This window comes from Gouania willdenowi, chromosome 6 (assembly GCF_900634775.1).
Source record: "Gouania willdenowi chromosome 6, fGouWil2.1, whole genome shotgun sequence".
NCBI classification, from domain to species: Eukaryota; Metazoa; Chordata; class Actinopteri; order Blenniiformes; family Gobiesocidae; genus Gouania; species Gouania willdenowi.
Window position 1 is genome coordinate 12,709,128 of NC_041049.1, and position 21,165 is coordinate 12,730,292.

Consider the following 21,165-nt stretch of genomic DNA (forward strand, 5'->3'; position numbering starts at 1 on the left):
TCAGATGATCTTACACAAAAGCCGAGGCCTCCTGCGTTTTCTTCGATGGAAAATCAACGCCTCCGCTTAGTTTCCTCTTCCTCACGGCCCATTCTGCCCTCAAGCTTCTGCTGCTCTCACAGGAGTCAGTATCTGCGTTCTCATTGGACGTGGTGAGGTCGATGGTGTCGTTGATTGGCTTGTGTACGCGGTTTCCCTCCTGAGCAGTGTTGCCAGGCTCCTTTGTGTCCTTGAGGTTTAGCCTGATGGCCTCAGAGCTCCTTCTGCTGGATCTATCCAGGCTACTGGTTCTTATGGGAGCACTCAGAGGCCTCTGGCGCTCTGAGGAGGCGGAGTCTTTGTGAGGAGGCGAGCAGGAGGCAGAGCCCATGACAGCTTTGACCCCGAGAGGCAGCGACAGGGAGGAGAGGATGCAGTCTTCCATCGGTAACAAACCAGGGTCTACAGTCAAGCAAAGAGGTGGAGAAGCATGGTGGAGCTTGGATTTACATTCTGCTGTCTTTGAAATGAAGATAATATTTAAAGGAAGAGGAATACAATGCGTTTAGTTTTGAAAAGCCATTGAAATACCTTTTTCCTGGAAGTGACCAAGGTTTCTGTGGTATTCCAGCGCTGACTTCATGTTCTCTGGTGGGAAAAGGCTTTGTAAACACTCCTGCAAGAACGACGGAGCATCTCCGAGCAGCATTGCCAACTGTAAAGAGAGACAAGGGCCAGACTGTGAATAATTCTACTGCATACAACCAACAAGTACATCTTTTTAGTGACTGAAGATGATTTATTCAGATAAAGTTGTAGAAACCTCATGCTGGGCCTCAAGGTACAGTATATTACAGTATAAACACTGACAACCGACCCAGTGAAATCAGTGCAACGTCACAAAACCATTTGATTCCCATCAAATATTTATTGAATAAATGAATGTAACCATTAAAGCAGTGTTTTTCAACTCTGGGGTTGTGACCCCATGTGTGGTCGCCTGGAATTGAAATGGAGTCACCTGAAATGTCTTTTAATTGATAAAAAAAAAGAAAAATACTGATTAAAATTACATTTTTAAATTATTTTTATTTTATTGTATTTATTATTTTCTTTTTCAAATAAAAACATTACACACAATCTCAAACAACTGTATTCTATATCAACAACAAAAAAATAAATAAAAAAATGGGGAAACCAGGCACTCCAAAATTGAAAAAATCTAAAATGAGGAAGAGGATACTAAATTACCTTTATTATAACGGCCAAATTGGTAACAAACAAACATTTGTGGTTGTTGTCACACCTATATGGAGACATCGGCTTATTAAAAGTAGTCATATGAAGCAAGCAAGGTGAAAGGGGAGCGTATTCTATACTTTAATAAAATGTAAATAACTAAATCAAAATATCCTTCTTTGGATATGTAGCAAACTGTAAAACAAACATTATCCAAATTAATTCTAGTGAAAAAAATGTCTCAAGCCTTGCCAGTAGTTTGTAATAAAAAATGGGGTCACGATCCAGAGGTTGGGAACCACTGTATTAAAGTATAGTTTCATATTGCTTGACATGCTGATCATTAATAATAAACATCACTTAGTATTTTAACTACCTAAGTAAGCCTAAGGGGCAGATTCACTAAAGGTTTAGGGGTATTAAAATGTGTGCAAATGTCACTCCACATGCTAAGCACAAACTCCTGGGAATCAGGACTGCGCATCTTCAGAGCGTCACAACGTGCCCCCAATCCATTTAGTGCGTTCCCCTCTAATGAATATGTAAAGTTGACGGATCGCATAAGGGGCGCAAAAAAATGGGAGGAGGACATGCAAATAAATTTATGCAGTGGGTGCAATTCCATTCATCAAATCTGGAACTGTTTGGGGTGATTGTTTTTGCACTGGAAAATAGTACGACTGACAAGCAGGTGCAAACACAGTAAATGTTGACACAAAACACAACGGAGATGGAAAAAACGGCTCCAGTTAACCTTTCTACTATAAGAAAATAATTCAAATAAAACAATAGTCAATATTAACATACACTGAATGAGAAAATAATGTGTGACGCACCGCCACTCGTGGAGTCTGGTGTGGCTGTGGTGGAGAGAGGATGCTGTGCATGGAGATCCATAGATGTCGCTATGGACACACCGCTCTAGTGATGTTTTGACCATCAAACTCTCGTGACGCGGTGATGGAAAGAGCATCAGGCTAGAATCAGCTGATCAGAGGCTTAATTTACGCAGTGATGGCACAATGTTCACTGAGTGTGGTGACACAGCGCTACTAAGGAGCTCAGACCTGCTGGATGATGGTCAGTAGATCATCTTCAAATGGTGCAGACTGACTGACAGAGTGTTTTGCTGTATTAACTCAGATCAATGGCAGATCAAATGGACGGTTTCTGTCCAAATCTGCCTATTTTTCATGGACTAATCAGAGCAAAGTTACAGGACCTGATGGAGAAGCCACATTAAATTAGGGAGAAAAAATATCATTAGGTTTTAAAGTTGTTAAAAAAAAAAATGAAAAAAAATTTTGTTTAGTTTTCTACACTATGAAATGTTTGTGCAGCAGACAGAGAAGTCCACCCACCTCCAATTTAACTTCCTCAAATGTCATTGTGTGCTTCTGTGCACTCATTGAATGAGAAAAATGCTAATTTAAATAGGGCGGTCTCCACCACTTCTGCATGTGCGCTAATCATTGCTGCAATCTTAGTGAATTCCTCACAGTAAAACAGCTTCATCAAAGGATTTAGGGACACTACTGGTTTACCACCCTTTATTTCAGATCTTAGTGAGTATATATATATATATATATATATATATATATATATATATATATATATATATATATATATATACAGTACACAATAATAGGGTAACTAAATACACAATATAAACATAATATTGTGATTAATTTAAAAGCCAACTAATAAAGCTAAGTTGAACTTTATCCACGCCTTGTCTATGAACATTTATTTTAACACCTGCACAATGTATACAATTAAAAAAAGCCATATTTTACATTATGAGTTACAATTAAAAAAAGATAAAGACAACATGGATCATGTGTAATAAGCAGTGAGGGAAAAAAAGACCTGTAAATACATCTGATATGTCTCTGCCAGGCTCTCTTGTGTATTTTACTGCTGTTCTTTTTTAACACATCAATCGATTTTACCAGTGGGTTATCATTTTAATGCATAACCTCACTCTACATTCTGTTGTATGTGTTGGTCTGAATGCTTTTCTTTAAGATCAGATTTTATTGTATCATAAGGTTTTAAGTGAATGCGATTTAATTCCTCTCTGCGATCACAACTAATGGAGCTCTGTTAAAGTGTTTCTATTTCAAAGCTAAAACGGGTCAGGAGGAGGAGGAGGAGGAGGAGGAGGAGCCCTATGACAGCATCCTTGAAACCCTTCACTCTCCATCAGTGCTGCAGACAGCTGAGCCCAGCAGCTGAGCTCAGGCTGTAAACACTGTTATGGTTAGAAGAATAAAACCAGAGCAGAAACAAAGAGTGTGTAGCAGATTCCATTTGTCATGTTAAAAAAACCACACAGGAAAAAAAAGCTGACGTGCAACAGAAATTTTTTTAGGTGTCACTACATCTCTTACAGGGCCTGTTCCTGACTATTTACTGCTACTGCATGTTTTACTGGGATGGATGAGAGAAATGGGTCACCTGTGTGAAGTCGGGAACAGGCATCAGATCCTCCAGCCTTGATATGAACTCCCAAACCAGCATCTCCAGTGCAGCGTCATACTTGGAGCCAAAATAAACAGGGAAGATCTCCTACAAGAGAGACAGAAGCACAGGAGGATCAATGATTATAAGACATAGAGAGGTGAAAAAGCCCCAAAGTTGGGGTCCAAAATAAAAATGAAGAAGTCACATAAAGAAAATATTTTTTATGTCCCAAGAAAGAGTAGACACGTAACAAAACACAGTTGGTGCATAAACTGCTCCAACTGCTTACATACTGTATAAATTACACAAGTTCTTTTAAAGATGCTCCACTGACGTACAGCAGGTACTCTGGCTATGATCATGTGTCAAGTGGGATAAGTTATACAGAAGTTATGTGAATGCAATGCCATTCATAGAAACCAGGGTTTAAAATCTTAATAGTTACCTTTTTTTTTTTTACTCTTTTTCAGTGTTACCAAATTGGGTGGGTTTTGATTGTTTCACAAGCAACATGTATTTTAGAATAACTTAACCCCCTACTATTGTTATGGGGGTCAATTTGACTCCATTCAATCTTTATCATTCAAAAAAACATTAGTTGACTTTACTTCTTTTGCTCCATATTTCATGACTTTTCCTAATTTGATGGGTACAATTGATTAAGCATAAAAATATCGTGATGATATTTTTTCAATGTGCTGAACACATATTGTATGCATTAGTGTTCCTCTGTTTTAGCTGTGTAAAACTTGCCGGTCTGTGTGTGACCTTACATCCCCACAGAAAACGTTTACCGTCAATTAGGTTTTGGAACAGCTCTTTCACAGTAAAAATGACGTAGAGGAGAATGTGTCTGAGACAGAGGACTTTATAGTGAATAACCCAAAATATGTTCCAAAAAAGAGACACAAATAAGTAAATAATTAGGTTTATGAAAGGAAAAGGGAGGGGGGGGGGGGGGGTCATTAACATCAATCAATATGGTTAATCATGTGAGTGTCATGAATGTGTACCCCAAATTAAAAAGGATTTGGATGAAAGCTATTCAAGACAAAATAATTCTAATTTAAAAGTTCGGCCTGGTAGTGGCGCTAGAGAACAGGTCAAGGTTTCATTATTAAGGGGTTACTTATGTATTCCACAAATACAGAAAGTGCCTGACATAAAAACTAACAATTTTCTGAAAATCATTTTCTGGAGGCAAATATCAGATTGACCCTAGGTGTAAGTGTGAGGATAATAGGAGGGTTAAACAGCTGCCATATTTACAGTGGTAATGTTACGATAACATGTGTGCACAGAACTTTATCAAGTTGAACATTTAATTGTTTAAAAATTGTTTACCAAACACAAAAAAATAAAAAGGAAACCAATCATTAGATAGGAGACAATGTTTCTCCTTTCCAAATGATACATTTGCAGTAACCCGTAAAACAGTTGAAAACTTTACATCTGACTGTGGCAGCATCAAACCAGGTGACCTGTGTCTGTCTCCATCTGATTGGAGACAGGCACAGGATGGACGTGTGGTGAATGTGAGCGACTCCTCTGCTCATACTCAGACAGCTGCAGCCATAACAGCCTCCCACACATAGAAAAACACACTGAGATGTGTCTCACCTGGAAAAAATACTTTCTTTCCAAAGGATCCTCCAACAGTGAATGGACCAGCTCCACAAAGTTCACCTCAGACTCCTCCACCTGGTTGATGGTCATCTGACAAACACATGTTACATCACGGTTAGTGCTTTTCCTCAAATCTACAGATTAAACAACAACAACAACAATAAAAAAACAGTTGTCAGTGGGACTTACATCGTGATCCTTGGCTGAGCTGACAGGAGCTTTGATCCGGTCCAGATGTGGCTGAATGGTCTGCATGTCCACTGGGTGCTCCCCTCGACACATCTCTAAAACCAGCTGGTGGAGCCCGGGGGGGGGAAAAAAACAAAAAACAACAACACAAGAGGTTTAGAATTAATTTCAGTAGACGTCAGGAACAGAAACTGAGCTTTATTTTCTTAACTTCATAAAAAAAATATCTTAATTAATGCAATTCCTTCAACTTTTAAGACTCAACTCAAGACTTAAGGTATATGACAAAGCTTATAGATAAGGCTGTGCTCTTTTCTAGTTCTGCTGTTATCAGTTAAAGGCAAGGCAAATGTATTTGTATAGCGCATTTTATACACCAGGCAACTCAATGTGCTTTACATGATCAAAAAGTGCAACAGAAAACATTCAACAGCTTAAAAATCAATGAGAACAGCAAAAATATTTAAAATCATCAACAAACACATTACATCAACATCATGACAAAAAATCTCTCTCTCAATTATACGCAGTAGAGAAAATGAGTGCCTTTAACTTTGATGTAAACATTTTGACATTAGATGCTGACTTCAGCTCTGCTAGCAGTTTGTTCCACTTCTTTGCAGCATAACAACTAAAAGCAGCATCACTATGTTGACTGTGCACTCTGGGCTCCACTATCTGACCTGTGTCCATAGATCTGAGAGACCTGCTGGGTTCATACCTGACTAACATCAAGTTTCTCTCTTGCAGTTGATGCTTTGCTTTCCCTTTCTCTCGTCTCAGGTTTTGACACTGGGACATCAGCATTTTACAGGGGTAATACAATTTAAAAAGTAGGAACAATTAGCAAATAAGGGGACGACAAATTGTGAATGTGGTTAAACTGGCAAAAATAAGCTTCAAGATGGCGCCGCGGATGGCTGCTGTGGTGTGTTGGTGCGCACTTTTTGGTCTTGTTTTTGTCGTAAAATCCGCAACTGGCTGCTCTTATTCCAGAGAAGAGCTCTTGAACGTCAGGGCAACAATCCCCAAAGATTTATTTCCCACTTTCATCGCTTCGTCTGTGGATTTACTGGACATTTTACTCAAAGGTGCGCTCACCTTTGCTCATGCAGTGAAGCGCCGGAGGAGAGGAAAAAGAGCTGGTGCGCTTGTGCGCCTCCGCCAGCGCGGCCGACGCACACCGTTACCGGGGATATTCCTCTCTAACGTGCGCTCACTGTGTAACAAAGTGGACGAACTCCAGCAGCTGTTGGGTAGAAACAGAGACTTCTTCTCATCTTCTGTTCTGTGCTTCACGGAAACGTGGCTGTGTGGAGCGGTACCGGACTCTGCACTGCAGTTGGCCGGCTTCCAACTTCACAGAGCGGACCGAGACGCGGAGCAACTGGTGTAACGACGTGACAGTGATCTTTCAGCACTGCTCTCCTCACCTGGAATCCTTGATTATCAACAGCAAACCCTTCTAATCTCCCCGTGAGTTCGCTTCATTCATCCTGGTTGGTGTGTACATCCCACCGTCAGCTGATGTGCGCGAGGCACAGCGCACACTCGCCGACCAGATCCTGTGCGTGGAGCGGACCTACCCGGACTCTTTTATCATTGTGCTTGGTGACTTTAATAAAGGGGACCTCTCACACCAGCTCCCCAAATATAGACAATTAATTAAATGTCCGACCAGAGAGGAGAAGACACTGGATCACTGTTACACCACACTAAGCAGTGCTTATCACGCCGTTTCCCGTGCTGCACTGGGCCTATCGGACCATTTGATGGTCCACCTGATTCCTTCATACAGACAGAGGCTGAAGCTCTGTAAACCTGTGGTGAAGGAATCTAAACAGTGGACCAGTGAAGCAGTGGAGAAACTCCCGGAGTGTTTGGACTGTACTGACTGGGATGTTTTCAGGTCTGCGAACAGTTCTCTGGATGAGTTTACAGACGCTGTGACGTCCTACATCAGCTTCTGTGAGGACAGCTGCATTCCATCAAAGACCAGGGTGAGTTATAACAATGACAAACCCTGGTTCACAGCTAAGCTCAGAGGGCTGAGGGCAGACAAAGATGTCGCTTTCAGGAGTGGAGACAGAGCCAGGTACAGAGAGTCGAAGTACACGTTTGGAAAGGAGGTGAGAAATGCCAAACGTTTGTACTCAGAGAAGCTACAACATCAGTTCTCTGCGAATGACTCGGCTTCTGTCTGGAGAGGGCTCAGGCAAATTACAAACTACAAGCCCAGAGCCCCTGCTGCTGCTAACGACCTCTGCCTGGCCAACAGTCTGAATAACTTCTATTGTAGATTTGACAGACAATGGGACAGACCTGACTCCAACCCCCCTCACACCTCTGACGAGCCTCACTCCAACACCTTCACCCCCCACATCAAAGCTACAGTCTCACCACAGCTGCTTACAGAGGCTCTCTCCCCTATCTTCCCCCCCTCCTCCCCCCTCCCACAGAGACACCTTTCTCCATCAAAGAGAGAGATGTAAATAGACTTTTCAGGAGACAAAACCCCCGTAAGGCTTGTGGACCGGACTCTGTCTCTCCTTCCACCTTAAAGCACTGTGCTAATCAGCTGTCTCCAGTGTTCAGACATTTTTAACACCTCACTGGAGACATGCACCGTACCAGCCTGTTTTAAGGCCTCCACCATCGTTCCTGTCCCTAAAAAGCTGAGGATCACAGGACTTAATGACTACAGACCCGTCGCTCTGACATCTGTGGTCATAAAGTCCTTTGAACGCCTCATGCTCTTCCACATCAAGGACATCACCGACCCCCACCAGTTTGCCTATAGATCCAACAAGTCTGTAGATGATGCTGTAAACCTGGCTCTCCACTTTATCCTCCAGCACCTGGACTCCCCAGGCTAATACGTCAGGATCCTGTTTGTGGACTTCAGCTCTGCTTTCAACACTATAATCCCAGCTCTCCTTCAGGACAAGCTTTCCCAGCTGAACGTGCCAGACTCCACCTGCAAGTGGATCACAGACTTCCTGTCTGACAGGAAGCAGCACGTGAAGCTGGGAAAAACCATCTCTGCTCCCCGGACCATCAGCTCTGGATCTCCTCAGGGCTGTGTTCTTTCTCCTCTGCTCTTCTCCCTGTACACCAACAGCTGCACCTCCTCTCACCAGTCGGTCAAACTCCTGAAGTTTGCAGACGACACGACCATCATCGGTCTCATCTCTGATGGAGACGAGTCTGACTACAGGTGGGAGACAGACCGGCTGGTGTCCTGGTGCAGCCAGAACAACCTGGAGCTCAACGCTTTAAAGACAGTGGAGATGATAGCAGACTTCAGGAAGAACCCAGCCCCCCTCACCCCCCTCACCCTGGGAGACTCTACAGTGAGCTCTGTGGAGTATTTCTGCTTCCTGGGGACCATCATCACTCAGGACCTCTTATCAAAAAAGCCCAGCAGAAGATGCACTTCCTGCGGCAGCTGAAGAAGTTCAGTCTGCCAACAAAGATGATGGTGAACTTCTACAGCTCCATCATCCAGTCCATCCTCTGCTCCTCCAGACACAAAAACAGCTTCTTTCCCTCTGCCACCATCCACATGAACACACCCCCAGTCACCCACTGAACCCCCCCCCACCCGATCACCACCTCCATGATGACATTATCTGCTGCACTGTATATATATATATATATATATATATATATATATATATATATATATATATATATATATATATATATATATATATATATATCCTATCTATCCTTTATTTATCCCTCATCCTTTATATTTATCATTATTATTATTATTGTTGCTGGGTTGTTCTTTGTTTTTTTGTTTTGTTTTGTGCACCAACTACCAAGACAAATTCCTTGTACTGTCCTTAAAACTGTACATGGCCATTAAAACACTTCTGATTCTGAAATAAGCATCAAATATAGTGAAAAGAGGTTAAAAGTGACAAAAATGGATCAACATAAGTGACATTCAGTGGGAAAAGTGGTGGAAAGGGTTTATAAGTGCCGGAAATGTAATGAAAGTGGGAAAACGTGCAGAAAAGGCATTGAAATTTGATGGAGAAGTGGAAGAAATTGGAGTAATGTTGCAAAAATGCATTAAAAGGAGAAAAAAATATAGCAAAAAAAGTGATGAAAATAGGTTAAAATATGGCAAGTTTGGTGTAGCTGCAGAAAATATTATAGTTACTTGAAGGCATCTGGTAACCCCATGCAGTGTCTTGCGACCCCAAATGGGGTCCTGACCCTGAGGTTGAGAACCCATGGTTTAAAGAATCAATACCATATCATATTGTTATGAAACTCGAGATTTACACCTCTACTTTTGACCTAAAATCTTTCTTTAAAACAAAACTCTTAACATTTTGTATGATGATTGGCATTAGATGACTGTTTTATTCAGGGCTACTGTATACAATTGTAATATAAAGTAGCTGTTTATTTTTATGTTTACTTCTGATATTTAACATTTTGTGTCTTTTTAAAGATTGGAAAGAAAATATTAGCCGATATTTAGAAAGTTTGCAAAAATGTAACTCCTTGTAATATTATCATAATAATAATATTATTATGATTAATTCCACTCTTACTCCACCACAAAAGAAAAAACCAGAATCAAACGCAATACTCACTGGTGGGTTATATATGCAGTAGCGTTTTTATACTTTTAATACAATAATTCTGTAGTTTATTATCATTAGAAATTAACGGGACAATGAAGCTTCAAGTTTCATGGCTATGTGCGTCTGTGTGTGTGTGTGTGTGTGTGTGTGTGTGTGTGTGTGTGTGTGTGTGTGTGAGTGTGTGTGAGTGTGTGTGTGTGTCTTTGATCGATACAAACTAAGGATTACTGACCCTGGCCCTGAGCCCCAGGATGAGCTGAGCCCTCTGACTATAGCTCATCAGCTCCGGGACCAGCTCCGTCACCATGGTGACAAACTCCTCCAGCATCCCATATTGATCCACGAGTCCCCGCTGCACGACTTGCCACACTGCAGCCGATAAAAGCTGCAGGGGCGGGGCCAGGAGGCGGAGATAACGAAGCGGGGGATCACTACCTGTGCGGTAGAAGAGGAGAGAAGAAGAAGAAGTCATTTTCTGTGTCACTTTATCTTAGACCAGATCAAATGTATTTAGTTTTGCAACGAGGACATTTCGTCAAAAGCTAATGAGGGAAAAAAGTGTGAGCATGAAGAAATTCAAAGAGGAGTTTATTTGAACCTGTAAAAACAGCAGATAAATCAGGACAAAGATTGAGTTGATTGAGTTTGCAGGTGATTTATTTCATTATCAGCCATCAAAAGTGGCCAAGTTTCATCACCACCAAAGTAGCCCTTAATGCCACATTCACCCATCCACACACACACCAACGGTGATCGAACATAATTTTCTATGAAAAGAAAAAAAAAAAAAAATCATAATCGCCACTTGAAAGTTTGTTATCATCCACATTGTAAACACTCGGTTAGTTGACATTTTCGTGCATTGCATTGTGGGCTGTGGAGTCACGGAGAAAAATGCACTAAAGCAGGGTTTTTCAACCACTGTGCCGTGGCCCGTTTGTGTGCCGTGAGAGATTGTCAGGTGTCCCATGGGAAATTATTTAATTTCACTTAATTGGTCTAAAAAACATATTTGAAAACTAATTAATTATTGTCTGCAAATATCCCCGTCCCAAAGCGCGCAGACATAATAATAATATATTTATATATTATACATTACATAAAATAATACAAAATTACATAAACTAAAAAAATAGATCATACAAAACAATATTTATCCGAATAAAGTTCAACTGTAGTTTTTTTAATCATATTTGTTTTGTTTTTTAAGACTTACTTATATCCCAACCCACGACATCAAGTATTAAGTATGCAAAATTTGAAAGATGATCAAATATGTTTGCTTTGTTTGATTTGTTTTAAAGAAAATTTGATAAGAATTGCTGCATATTGTTTATTGCTTTTGATTTGAAAAAAGAAATGTGAAAGATCATAATAGATTTTGTTGTTGTTGTTCATTTGATTCCTATGAAAACACTTTAAAAGAACGACTGCAGATTGTTAATTGCACTTTTTACTAGAATGATGAAATATAAAAGATCATAACAACTTTTTTATTCGTGTTCATTTGATTCACATTTAGTAAAATTTGGTAAGAATGACTGTATATTGTAAACATAGGCTACAGATTAACATTTTCGGTTGGGATTTTTTTTCAATGAAAAGATGTACCTTGGCTCAAAAAAAGATAGAAAAACACTGCACTAAAGTGTTATTTCTTCAACAAGGTGTCAAGTGAATCACTATCCACCTTTTCTAGTGAAGAAAAAAAAATACTATAAGAATGAAGTGAAAACAGAGTCCACATCCCACAATGCAATGCGCAAAAAATGTCAACAAACACTGTGTTTACGGTGGAGATGGAAAAACACTTTCAAATGGCGATTTCAACCTTTTTGCTTTCTTTATGGGGTAAATGATGTTGATCCAGTGATCTATGCAGCATACACTATGATTTCATCTAATAAAAAATGATCTGGGGTAGCAGCTTTAAGAACATTAGGCAGGTGATTGTAATGTTATGGCTTGTTACCAATAGAAATGCATCATCATAAGCCATCCTGAGCCTAACTGTATAATGTATCTATGGTGACACCCCTGATAATCTGATTGGTCATGATTGGCTATTTTTGGCCCAGACTTGAGAGACAGTGATGTAATAAAGTACTCATTAACCCATTACTCCACAGCACATGCAGAATAATGCACATGCACGTGGAGTGTGTGCACGAATGAACAGTGTTTGAAGCAACTCCAGTCTAAACCCTTTGAATCTCATTCTTTCTCAACCCAACCAGACAAACCAGTCCCGTGACATCCCCAAGCTACAGACACCATTGGTCCTTAAAGACTTCCTCTCTGTCTGTGTGTTTGGTTTGATCAGTAGCTGTAAATGTGCAGTTATTGCCATGGCAACACAGTGCTGATAAGGGTCACGGGTCACTGACTCAACCCGTTTCTCCTCAGGCATCACTTTCAAAATGGAAATAAGTAAAAGGTACATCCTCAGTCGTGTCGGTTTTGCTTCGATTGATCACAGATTGGAAGTTGCACAGACTGGAACAAAACCTAGCCGTAGACACTTTTATGCCACCAACTTTTGAGTTTTTGTACAAAAAAACCACTGTTTAACAAAATGCTAATAAAACAAATACAGAAGAAATAAATAATAACGCATATTTGTTTTGCTATTTATTTATGCAGCTTCTTAGCCTTTCCGCCCACACTATCCCACCATGTGTTACTATTGTGTGTTCATGTTTATGAGTCAGAATGGATGACCTAGGGAAGTTTGATATTAGCTTTTGCCGATATCTGATACTATATTTTTTATATTAACTGATACAGATACATTAATAAACCCCCTGCCCCCAAAACCTAATTTTAGGTCACATATTATAAATCTCCATTGATAAAAACAAAGTTAAGGGTACTTTTAATGCAATGTGCCACTGAATGCATTCCACAAATAAACATCATCGGTGCAAAATAAGAATACATATTAAAATATAGTAATGAAAACATTGCCATATGCGCTTTTATTGTTGCCTCAAACAACAACACGTCTGGTTTTACAATATCAGTGGAAAAACCGATAACGGATGTCAACCGATAATACATTTTATGGAAAATATCGGCAGATAATATTGCCCATCTCTACCTGAACCCTTTGGCCTTTACCATGTTTAAAGTGTTTATCAATGAGTGCTTAGCTGTTTATCCATCATATACTCAGGGTGTAAGAAAAAAAAAAAAAAAACATCGATCCAGAAAATGTCCAAATCAATTTTTTTAAATCAGGTTTTTTTACAAAAAAAAAAAAAAAAAAATGCATAGTACCGTACGTAAACGCTCGGTCACTAGATGTCAGTGAACCACATCAGACCTTGTTAAACTACCTCATTTCTCAATGCATTTTAGCTTTGAAGTTGATTGTGCGTAATCATCGCTGCCTGCGCTTCCATCCATTCGCCTGGCGAATGTCCGCTCACGGGAAAATAAGATGGATGAACTGCTGCTCCTAAACACCAGAAACACAGATTTTTGCCGATCTGCCGCCCTGTGTTTTACTGAAACCTGGCTCAGTGAACTCATCCCGGATAGCTCCCCACATCTACCGGACTTTCAGCTTCTCAGAGCTCACCACGTAAAAGAGCTATAAAGAGCTCTCTGGGAAGACGAGGGGAGCTGGAATATACTTCAACATTAACTAAGGTTGGTGCACAAATGTCCCAGTGTTGAAGTAGACGTGTAGCCCTAATCTGGAAAGTCTATCACTCTGTCCTCCATGCAGCTTTGAGGCTCTCTGATCACTGATTCACCTCATCCCAACCTACAGGCATAAATTCAAATCTGCTAAGCCTGTATTAAGGACTGTAAGGAGGAGGAGTCAAAGCAGGAGTTACAGGACTGCTTTGACTGCACTGATTGGAGTGTTTTTGAAGCTGCAGCAGACAACCTAGATGAACTCACTGACACTGTGACATCTTACATCAGCTTCTGTGAGGACATGTGTGTGCAGACCAGGACCATCTGCACAGACCTGAACAGCTTCTACTGCAGGATTTCACACCCACTCCTTAGCTCATCAGCATCAGCACATCACTCAGACTCTGCCCTTCCTGCTCACCCCACTCCCGCCCCCTTATCCTCTGATCCCCCCATCGGCTCTGAAGATCAATGAAAGAGATCTGTGCCAGCTATTCAAGGAAGAAAAGATCAAAAAGGCTCCAGGACCAGACGGAGTGTCTCCTTCCTGCCTGAGACTCTGTGCTGAGCAGCTGGCCCCCATCTTCACACGGATCTTCAACACATCACTGGAGCTGTGTGAAGTACCTCCTGCTTCAAAAGCTAACCCTAACCCAGTCCCAAAGAAACCTGCCATCACAGGACTCAATGACTATCGACCCATTGCCCTGATGTCCGTAGTCATGAAGTCCTTTGAGGGGCTGGTGCTGAGCCACCTGACAGACATCACAGGACCCCTGCTGGATCCCCTGCAGTTTGCCTATCGGGCAAACAGGTTGGTCGAGGATGCAGTCAACATAAGACTGAAGTACATTGTGCATCACCTCGACTCCCCAGGGACCTACGCTAGGATCCTGTTTGTGGATTTCAGCTCTACGTTTAACACCATCATCCCGAACATCCTTCACCAGAAACTCACCCAGCTCACAGTGCCGCCTCCACCTGTCAGTGGAACACCAACTTCCTGAATTACAGGAAGCAGCAAGAAAGGCTGGGAAGCATCACATCCAGCACACGGTCACTCAGCACTGGTGTGGCCCAGGGGTGTGTTCTCTCCCCACTGCTATTCTCCCTCTACACCAATGACTGCACCTCAGGGGACCCCTCTGTGAAACTCCTGAAGTTTGCAGACGACATCACCGTCATCGGTCTCATCCGGGACGGGGACGAGTCTGCCTTCAGACGGGAGGTGGAACAGCTGGCTCTTTGGTGTAGTCAGAACCATCTGGAGCTGAACCCGCTCAAGACTGTGGAGATGACAGTAGACTTCAGGAGAAGTCCCCCCCCAAGAAGGCATAGCAGAGGATTTGCTTCCTGCATCAGCTGAGGAAGTTCAACTTGCCCCAGGAGCTGCTGATCATGTTCTACACCTCCATCGTTCAGTCTGTTCTGTGCATCTCCATCACTGTCTGGTTTGGACCTACAACCAAACTAGACAGACACAGACTACAATGGATAAACAGGTCTGCAGAAAAGATCATGGGTGTCGAACTGCACCCCATCCAAGACTTATACCTGTCCAGGGTCAGTAAAGGGGCAGGTAACATCACTGCAGACCCCTCACACCCTGGACACAATCTGTTCGAACTCCTCCCCTCCGGCAGATGTTACAGATCACTGTACGCCAAAACTACCCGCCATAAGAACAGTTTCTTCCCCCAGGCTGTCACTCTGATCAACACTAACCAGTCAAAGAGTGTCAGACCTGTTTCTGTGAAATAACCCTGGAATTAAACATGTAACATCCCTGGAACCAACTGTCACTTGAATCTTCATGTACATAAACATATACTATTTAATTCAAATGCTCACCTGCACTACTGCACTATTAGCCTATTATTCTTCTTCTTCTTCTTATTATTATTATTACTATTATTATTACTATTATTATTATTATTATTATTATCTTATTGTATTATCTTATTTAGTTTTGCACATATTAGTCTTTTACTCCTGTTTATATATTTTCTAGTTGATAGTTATTATTTAATATTTACATTGTTAGAGAGAGCACAGTTCACCAAGTCAAATTCCTCGAGTGTATATATGTGTAACAAACATTACATGGTCAATAAAGTTGATTCTGATTGCAATTTATTTCCATAAAACATACTGGGCACTTTTATAGATGGTTACTTGAAAAACTGAACTGAACCAAATCATTTTCTGTTTTTAAAGCAAAAGTTCAACTTTTTTTGAAATATGTAATTTGTCAGTTTGATAACACTTGTTTTTCATATTGGTACTCAAAATACAGTTATATACCATTTATTTGTTCTCGCAAGTTTCAAAAAATTAAATTTCATACCATTTTGTACTTGTACAGGTGAAATTTGTAATTACTGATATTGCAATGTACTGTATATCTTATTGTTTAGTATCGGGATACAGTATTTAGTATCATGACATGCAAAACGTGAATCGTATCGTGTGATTCATGGCAATGCACACCCCATCATACCCTGTGACGAATAAGCTGAATAAAGACAAAAGTTTTATTTATTTATTTATTTTTATTTATTCCAAAAGAACGAATAAAAAAATGGATGAAAACATAAACGAATAAACAAATCTTAACAAAAATCCCTATGAAGTAAAAAATCAGTCAATTTAAATGAATATATAATACATTTGATTCGTTTGACAGGGGATAGGAAGAAGCCTATGCTTGTCAGTCATTATGTACCCCTTAGGGTAGGGCTGCACAATTAATGGAATTTTAATCGTGAACAGGATTTTGGTTGCCACGATTAAATTAACCTTATCGTCCGCATTATTTACATTTAAAATACGGGCTCTGCACTCTGTAATAGTGCATTTGTTTAGTTATCCTTTGGTACATTTTAAATTCTTGGGTTAATTTTTTATTCATTATAATTACATACTAAAGCTTAATTTTGCAATAAAAACAGATTTTTCCCTAATACGATAATTATGCTGATTATAATCGTGATTATCATTTTGGCCAAAATCGTGCTGCCCTACCTTAGGGTTACACGTACCTCTGTTTGAGAATCACCAGGGTGTCAAATACTACAACAAACTGTCAGAAATGTAGTCTAGGACAAGTCGGATTCACCTTCATTATCATTAAAAATACAAACCGTGTGAGCATTAACTACAGATCTCTGCTCCTGTATTGTTATTATTATTCTTAAACTGCTCTCAACATGCTTTTTCTTTCGCTCCCTCCCTCCCTCCCTTGTCTGCCCTGCTTGCTGCTTGGTCTTGTACTGTCTTCTGTCAGTATCTTATAAGAGCCTCTAGGGGTGTCCCGATCCGATATTGATATCAGCCCGATATCAACCAGAAAACTGCATCTAAAATCTCCGATATAAGCTCTCCAATCTGTTTGAATAACATCACTTGATCAAGCCTTTTCTAACATTCCACACTACAAAATAAGTAATAAAAGTATGTATGTATGATTCGTGCTGATATCGTATCGGTTCGATATTGGTATCAACCAATACTCAAGGCTGCAATATCGGTATGAATCGGAAGTGAAAATGTTGTATCAGGACATCCCTAGGAGCCTCTCTCTACATCTCTATCCAAAATCAAAATGATGGAACTGATCAGCTGGTCTCTCAATGCAATCGAACACATTTTTTGGACAAAAAGAATGGGCAGGGGAGAGCCCGCCTGTCCTGACTCCTGATGGAACGTTTGCAGCCGGATGCACGATGGACTCATGGGAGAAGTGGAGGTTCGTGTGCCTGTCTATTCTTTCCGTTGAGGACGTGGAAGACGTCTACATAACTGGAATTATGATAACAGGTATTCTGCTGATGGGAGCTGGCAGTTTTCCGATTTATCGCAAAGTTTGGATAACGTTGGCAGCTGTTTTGGGAAGGCTGCCTGTCATGACTGATGGATTGTGCAGGGCTCTTAATACTCAAACACATGCGATAAACAAACTCAAAAGTAAGATGCAACTTTTAAACGTCTACGTGAGATGGAATCTAACTTGGAGCATTTGACAGCCTGGCTTGGACGTTAATGGCCACCATATTGGATATATTGCTCCGAGACCCGGACTGAACACTGACAGAAATTGTGCTTAGCCTGGCCAAAAACAATCGGTATCTTCATTGACTTCACAAGACAATCAGCCGTCTCAAGGCTGGTTAATCTCTCTATTCTCCAGGATGTTTGTGCCGAATGACACTCCGTCCCCCTCCTCTTCCCATCACCGCTACCACCTGGGAACTTTGTTTCTGAATCAGATCTATCCAAGGTCGTTTCACATCATCAGTCGATGGACTGTGAGAACTGTGCAGAGTTGAAGCGAACGGGATCACGACTCAACGCCTTCTTTGGCCTGCCGCCCCCCCTCCCTGCCAACATAGTGGCAGCAGAAGCGGCGAGGCAAAGTGTCTCAGCTGCTCGCCCGACCCCGCCCCCCCAGCGGCTGGCTGCAATCCTTCCCTCCACAAGTCCCCCACTCCTGTACTCCCATGGTATATATGACTGTCTTTTTATGTTTTCTTATGCAGAATGTAACTGAAACTGAATTTCCCCTCAGGGATGAATAAAGTAATCTGAATCTGAATTATATAGAATGATAACATGGTGAATAATAATAATAATAAAAATGTATAAAAAAGGAAGGAAGGAAAACAGTAATGACAGCTGCTGTGAATATTTAAGAGATTGAATGAAATCTACCCACCTAGTGCTCTGCTGAGCAAGATTGCGTTTTGAAACAAGTAATTATAGATTTTGTTGTGAGGAAGAAACCACGGAACATCTCCTCTTCCACTGTACATTTTCACACACACTATGGTCTGATAATCATGACTGGCTCTCCTGTAAAGTCCCTCAACTAAATGAATTTTCCGAAAAGGATATTATCTTTGGTCTTATAATGAATAAGTCGCACCATGACTTCCTTATCAATAATATCATTACACTTACACAATCTTTTTTTAAATACACAAAGCAAATACTCAAAAATCAAACCTCATTTAATGCCTGTCACAACTCTACTTAACCAATGATCAATCATCTTTAAAAGCCCCATGTATGTATTTGTATGTTTTTGTCTCTATTTTGTTCCTCTGTACAGAAATTGAACTTGTAGTTTTGACATTAATATTCTATCCTAACTATTGTTATTTTGATCGTTGTATTTGACATTCAAGTGCCTTCTGTAATGTGTATATTCTGCACGTTTGCGCAATTAAAAAAAATTAAATAAATAAATAAATAAATAAATAAAAAGCTGCTGTGATGATAAAGTTAAAATAAATAGAGCAAATATTGTCACATTTGTGGTTAAACTTTGACTCACTAGTCTGTAAACAAACCAGTTACACCAGTGTGTCCCACAGCAGTTTGTGTGCATGTGTGTGTGTTTACATGTTTATAGTAGATTAATACACATGCTGAATAATAATAACCCACTCAACTCTATGAGAAACAAGTCTATGATGATTAATCAAAGGGAATAATGTGTGGATGATCTGTCATAATGAGATAATGAAGCAGCAGTGATGATGTGAGAGAACAGAAGCTCATTCCCTCACAATAAAAGGGTTAAATCGGTCATCCGTTATACAGAGGGAGTGTTAATTTCCGTTACCGGTGTTAAGGTCAGTGTGTGCACAAAGACGGAGCAGATAAACACCGAGCTGTGAGTAGCACCACATACAACGCACCTCTGCTGCTTCCCCCTTCAGTTCCGCGTTTTATTTCCATTTAGCAGAGAAAAGGTCCAGCAGCTGTCCCGGTCTGTGGCCGCAGAACTACCGAGCCGAGCCGGATCAACACATCCGCACCGGGAGGCCGAGCCAGCGCACGTCAGCCGGACTCATGGGTCCGTTCTTCAGGCTAGCATCGGGAGGAGAGACGGGAGAACAAAGGTTCCTGGTCTCATCCGCCTCAGTCCGGATCACGTCAAGCCCTCTTTCCTGGTTGGTTGGCGAAGACCGGATCCCGAGACGCAGTTTTACCGGATTCGCCGCTAGATGGCAGCACTGAAAGATCTACCCCCGCGTGACTTCCTGTTAGCGTTCAGTTCAGGCCCGCGTGTCAAAAAAGCAAAACACACGCACGCGCACACTTAAATAAATAATAACAATTCATATTCACTGTAGATAATTAAAGTTATGATCTGAAAATATGAGCATTTAATGAGCTATCTTTGCAAAAACACATAATAAACATGATCACATTTCACATGAAAATTATGTGCATTACTAATTGAGATTTTTGTCTTTATCGATCAAAAAAAAAAAAAAAAAAAAAAGAAAAAGAGAATGCAATGATTTGGGTTTAAAATATATATATATTTTTAAACTTTTTTCTTTGATTGAAATTATTATTATTATTTGATTGAAGTAAACCTTTTTTTTTGATTGAAAAGTTTTATTTGATTGAATAATAAAGACACAAATCTACCTCCATACTGATAGGCTATTTAAAAAAAACCAGATTTGTTTATTCACTGTAGATATATAGAGTTAGAATCTGAAAACATGAACATTCATTGAAATATCTTTGCAAAACCACATTATAGACAATATCAGATTTAATATGAAAAATATGTGCATTTCTATTTTACAAGAGTAGAGATGTCTCGATAGGCTATAAAAAACACAGATTTGTTAATTCACTGTAGATAATCAGAGTTGTACAATCTGAAAATATGAACATTTAATGAGATATCTTTGCAAAAACACATCATAAACAATATCAGATTTCATATGAAAAACATGTGCATAACATATTACAAGTAGAGATGTCCTGATAGGCTGTAAAAAAAAAACCCCACAGATTTGTTTATTCACTGTAGATAATTAGAGTTACAATCTGAAAATTTGAATATTTAATGAGCTATTTTTGCAAAAACACATTAAAAACAATATCACATTTCATTTGACAAATATGTACATTTGTATGTACTGATAAGTATGTCCTGATAGGCTATAAAAAAACACAGATTTGTTTATTTCCTATAGATAATTAGAGTTACAATAAAAAAAGAACATTTAATGATATATCTTTGCAAAAATAAATTAGTCAAGTCAAAGTCAACTTTATTGTTGATTCCACTAAATGTACAAGACATGAATATAAATATTTTCTCTGCCCAAAACATTTACAAACACAAAAACACGATAATGTAGAATATATAAATTATAAAGACAGAACAACAACAACAACACAGCAAGTATTTACAATATGTACAGTGAGTGTGTAGATATGAATATGAAAATAAATATGTATAAATATAACTATTGTAGATTGCAGTAGTGCAGAAGTATGGATTAAATTAGATGATAATTATAAACAATATAAGATTTCAGATGAAAAATATGTGCATTTGTATTTACAACTAGGGATGTCCTGATAATAAAAAAGCTAA

General features: G+C 39.9%; 1 protein-coding gene across 1 annotated transcript in view; it reads right to left on the reverse strand.

Moving 5' to 3' along the window:
• LOC114465680 (uncharacterized) overlaps window positions 1–19,613 on the reverse strand; it is a 32,964-nt gene extending 13,351 nt beyond the window's left edge. Inside the window, exons 1-7 of the mRNA XM_028450841.1 lie at window positions 19,457–19,613; window positions 10,339–10,541; window positions 5,500–5,604; window positions 5,305–5,400; window positions 3,679–3,789; window positions 571–694; window positions 15–441 (exon numbers count right to left, since the gene is read on the reverse strand). Coding sequence (XP_028306642.1) covers window positions 15–441; window positions 571–694; window positions 3,679–3,789; window positions 5,305–5,400; window positions 5,500–5,604; window positions 10,339–10,541; window positions 19,457–19,496 — 1,106 coding nt within the window. The 5' untranslated portion in view covers window positions 19,497–19,613. The remainder of the gene's footprint in view (window positions 1–14; window positions 442–570; window positions 695–3,678; window positions 3,790–5,304; window positions 5,401–5,499; window positions 5,605–10,338; window positions 10,542–19,456) is intronic.
• Between the last annotated feature and the right edge of the window lie 1,552 nt (window positions 19,614–21,165).